The sequence below is a fragment of the Eurypyga helias genome, unplaced genomic scaffold (assembly GCF_000690775.1).
Source record: "Eurypyga helias isolate BGI_N326 unplaced genomic scaffold, ASM69077v1 scaffold35075, whole genome shotgun sequence".
NCBI lineage: Eukaryota > Metazoa > Chordata > Aves > Eurypygiformes > Eurypygidae > Eurypyga > Eurypyga helias.
The window spans coordinates 1056-4808 of NW_010251375.1; the positions used below are offsets into that span (position 1 = coordinate 1056).

Genomic DNA, 3753 nt, shown 5'->3' on the forward strand with positions numbered 1-3753 from the left:
AGCCCATCCGGTATTTTTCTTTTTAGCTTTGATACAACAATAGATTAAAATGGATTCCTTGGCTCGTTCACAGCCTCATTATATGTGATTATGATTCCCTATTCATAACGGGATATAGAAATAATGGGTGCAAGAGCACACTGCCTCGCCTGGAGGCAGGTAATGCACTCGCATACCCCCATCGAATGCCCCAGCCTCTACCCTGCTACAAGCACAAACGACAGGGTGGTACAGGGAAAGAACAGCTACTCACCACATACGGGAGTCAACCTCATACTTGTACAGGTCGTCTGCCAGCCTGTACTTGTTGGCGCTGAACGCTTTGTACCCTCCATGGATATAAATGGATTTCGTACTGGGATCATAAACACTACTGTGGCCGTAACCTCCTTGCACCAAAGCTCCGCTCGTCTGTAAAATGTTCCAGGTATTTGTGGCTGAGAAATTACAAATGTGAGCAACAACACACGGTTAATGTCTCTCCAGTCATAACTTCCCAACAAATCTCCCAGTGAGACAAATCAGATTTCCCTCCACTCAGACCAAGACAACGGCTCTATCACTTCCTATCTCCTTTGTTGTTGAGGAGTATTGTCAAATATTTTTAATTAGACCAGAAATCTCCCCTCTATAGCCATTTATCACATTCTGCGGACAAGCTAAGTAAATGGGAGATAAAAATTACAGAAATAAATATACTGATTTCACTGGCATGGAAATGCTAACACCGTGGCCTGGTTTGGAATGGTACCCAAGAGCACTTTTATTGTATACGTATATAAAGCCAGACAGCCCTGAAGCCAAGCTAAGTACAACTGTGAAGACCACTACAGTTAGAAACTAATATGTGATTAATGGTCCTGTACCTCACTCGCCAAAATAACATTGCTTTGAAGGGCTCTAGACATAGGATAATGGCAACTGAAACAAAAATGCCAAATTACACACCAGTTCGCTGCAGCACGTGCAGAATGAAACCCTGCACAGGCTTCCTACCTCCAGGGCAGGCCACGCACACCAAAGGCAAGGGAAGTTAGCAGTCTGCAAGAGCACACGTAGGAAAAACAGACCAGCAGGGAAATAAATCACTGCCCCACACACACTGGTTTTTTCCTGCTTTCTCCTAGTGGGAGATGACTCACTCATGTGGACACCAGTGAGTCAGGGTAGGCTCCAGCAGATCCTCTGGATCAAGAGGACTGAAGGTCAAGGGTAACAGTTCTAAAGTGCAGATAGGGCCACTGTTTCTAATAATAATCAGCACATTCATGTTGTGAATTTCTGTGTTTAGCTATGTCCCTACCTGTTCAATGGAGCAAGGGATGTGCCTCCAGAGAGCCATTTCAAGGCAGCTAAGTTAGGGAGAAGTACTGTTCTGCAGAGCTGGTGATGCTGGAAACCTCTGGATCCTAAAACTGAAGTATGGACTATTCCCAGAGATACAGGGACCAGATCATATCCGAGATCTAGGAGTCCAGAAATTCCTTCCTGTTTCCCTAAGCACTGGCTAATCACCACTCCTGGAGACAGGTGCATCAGTTAAGTGGATACTTGGTCCGAGTTCTTACAGCCACTCTTGTATTGGCAGGACACAAAGACAATTTCAAAGTGTGTGCTTTGTTAGAGGGATAGAATTAATCTAAACTGTCCCACAGTTACCCTGCTTTGTCCCTCAGTGGCAGCTTTTTCGTCTTTGGGACCTAACAAGCTGTATAAAGCTGGAGGCTCATGTCTGTCTGCTCTCCATGTTACACAAACGCTGGAAGACAGACTGAGCTTCTCACAAGTACAAAGAGAAGAAGGTATCTTTGTTTTCCTGTGTGAACACAGACCATTTAAGTAATTTCCAAAGAGGGCAGGGCCCCACTCACCCAGGTTGTATTCCTGGACATTGCTGATGTAGCCGTACAGGGGGCAGTGCCCGAAGATGACGAGCATGACCACGCTGCCATCCTGCAGAGTGACGATGTGTGCCGAGTGGCCCACCACAGCGTACTGCTCCTTGGCTTTCGGCGTCGCTGGAGTCCAGGTCTGCGTGGGAATGTGGAACACCCACAGCTGGCTGGTCACGTTCCCTGTCGCATCTATTTTTCCACCATACATGTAGATATCATCCTGGAAAAAGTTCGGATTTAAAATTAGGCCAATGGGTTCGGCATTTAGGAAACATCTACTATGTAAGTAACAAAGTGAGTATATCGTAGCTTCTCTCAAGCTAAGCTTTTTCTCCTCTTTCAAGGAGACACATATCTCCTTTCCGCACTCACATCTTATATGAAAGCAACCACGTCTGCCAGGGCGCGTGTACCCATGCCCGGTATTTCAGAACACCACCAACATCCAAAACACACCCTATATCATGGTCCAGAGGAAGGGGTGGGTGGGGTATGATTGACCTCCCAACAACAGCTATCCAAATTTAGGTGCCTGTGTGCTAGCTGAGCGTCTAAATATACATACAGAATATAGTGGAGCCTGGAGAACATTCAACTGATGAAAATCAGGGGAGGTGTGCCTACTTCGGGGTGAGCTGACCTGCTCCCCAGACTTCACTACCCATACTGACTAGGTTTGTGTTCATGATGAACAGAGCTCAGAGGCTCCAAAGGCACGAGGTTAAGCACCTGAAATCAGGTGATTTAATAATCAAGCTGAATTCCCCCCAAAGCTTGCAAATGCAGATGGCAAAGAAAGCTGGGAAGAAAGGCAGTGATGGTGGAAACTCCTCTGTGTCTGTACACTAAAAGCTTTGTCTTCCCAGCTAATGCACTGACAAAACATGAGGACCCCTTGGAAAGAAGGGAGTCAGGAGTGTTACACAGGGCTTTACTCACCATCCTGCAAGAGCTAAGTTGCAAAACTCTATCGAGTTTCCTTTGTGGGTTGCTCCAAGCATCTCAGTCATGAATCCACTGAAGTGTGCAGTGGATCCCTATTTCCCTACAACCTACAGACAAGGGGATAACCTTGGAAAGGGAAATTCTCTACTATAGCTGGTGCTTCTCAGGAAACTCCTGAGAACCGCTGCTCATTACTGATGGTAAACCCACTTATCACAGAACCACGGAATCCTTCAGGCTGGAAAAGACAGCTAAGACCATCCAGTCCAACCATTCCCCCAGCACGGCCAAGCCCACCACTAACCCATGTCCCTGAGCACCTCATCCACACGGCTCTTCAATCCCTCCCGGGATGGGGACTCCACCACCTCCCTGGGCAGCCCCTTCCAGTGCCTGGCAGACCTTCCCAGGAAGGAATTTCCCTAATATCCAACCTAAACCTCCCTGGCACAGCTTGAGGCCATTTCCTCTTGTTCCAACACTTGTCCCTTGGAAGAAGAGACCGACACCCTCCCCCTCCCCGCACCCTCCTTCCAGGGAGTTGTAGGGAGCGATAAGGTCTCCCTGAGCCTCCTCTTCTCCAGGCTGAACACCCCCAACTCCCTCAGCCACTCCTCACAGAAACTGTGCTCCAGACCCTTCCCAAGCTCTGTTCCCCTCCCTGGACATGCTCCTTCTCTTGGATCATACCCAACTTCTGAACAGTTATTTGCAGAATATGCATCGAGCCCCCACAGGTAGGAATTTCCATCCTTCTCAGGCTCTTCAAGTCCTCTGTTTGTGAACAGTGCTATGTGGAGTTTTTCAAGTGCTTATGTTTCATATAGGCTTGCATTATGATGAGCTAATTAATATTCCAAAATCAAAGGTCAGTAAAGCATTAGCTCATTTCCTTCCCAAAGAGCTTGCGGTT

General features: G+C 47.3%; 1 protein-coding gene across 1 annotated transcript in view; it reads right to left on the reverse strand.

Moving 5' to 3' along the window:
- Nucleotides 1–253: 253 nt before the first annotated feature.
- LOC104509915 (attractin-like) overlaps nt 254–3753 on the reverse strand; it is a gene marked incomplete at both ends in the record, with an annotated part of 20716 nt that continues 17216 nt past the window's right edge. The window contains 2 exons of the mRNA XM_010152013.1: nt 254–437; nt 1872–2115. Coding sequence (XP_010150315.1) covers nt 254–437; nt 1872–2115 — 428 coding nt within the window. The remainder of the gene's footprint in view (nt 438–1871; nt 2116–3753) is intronic.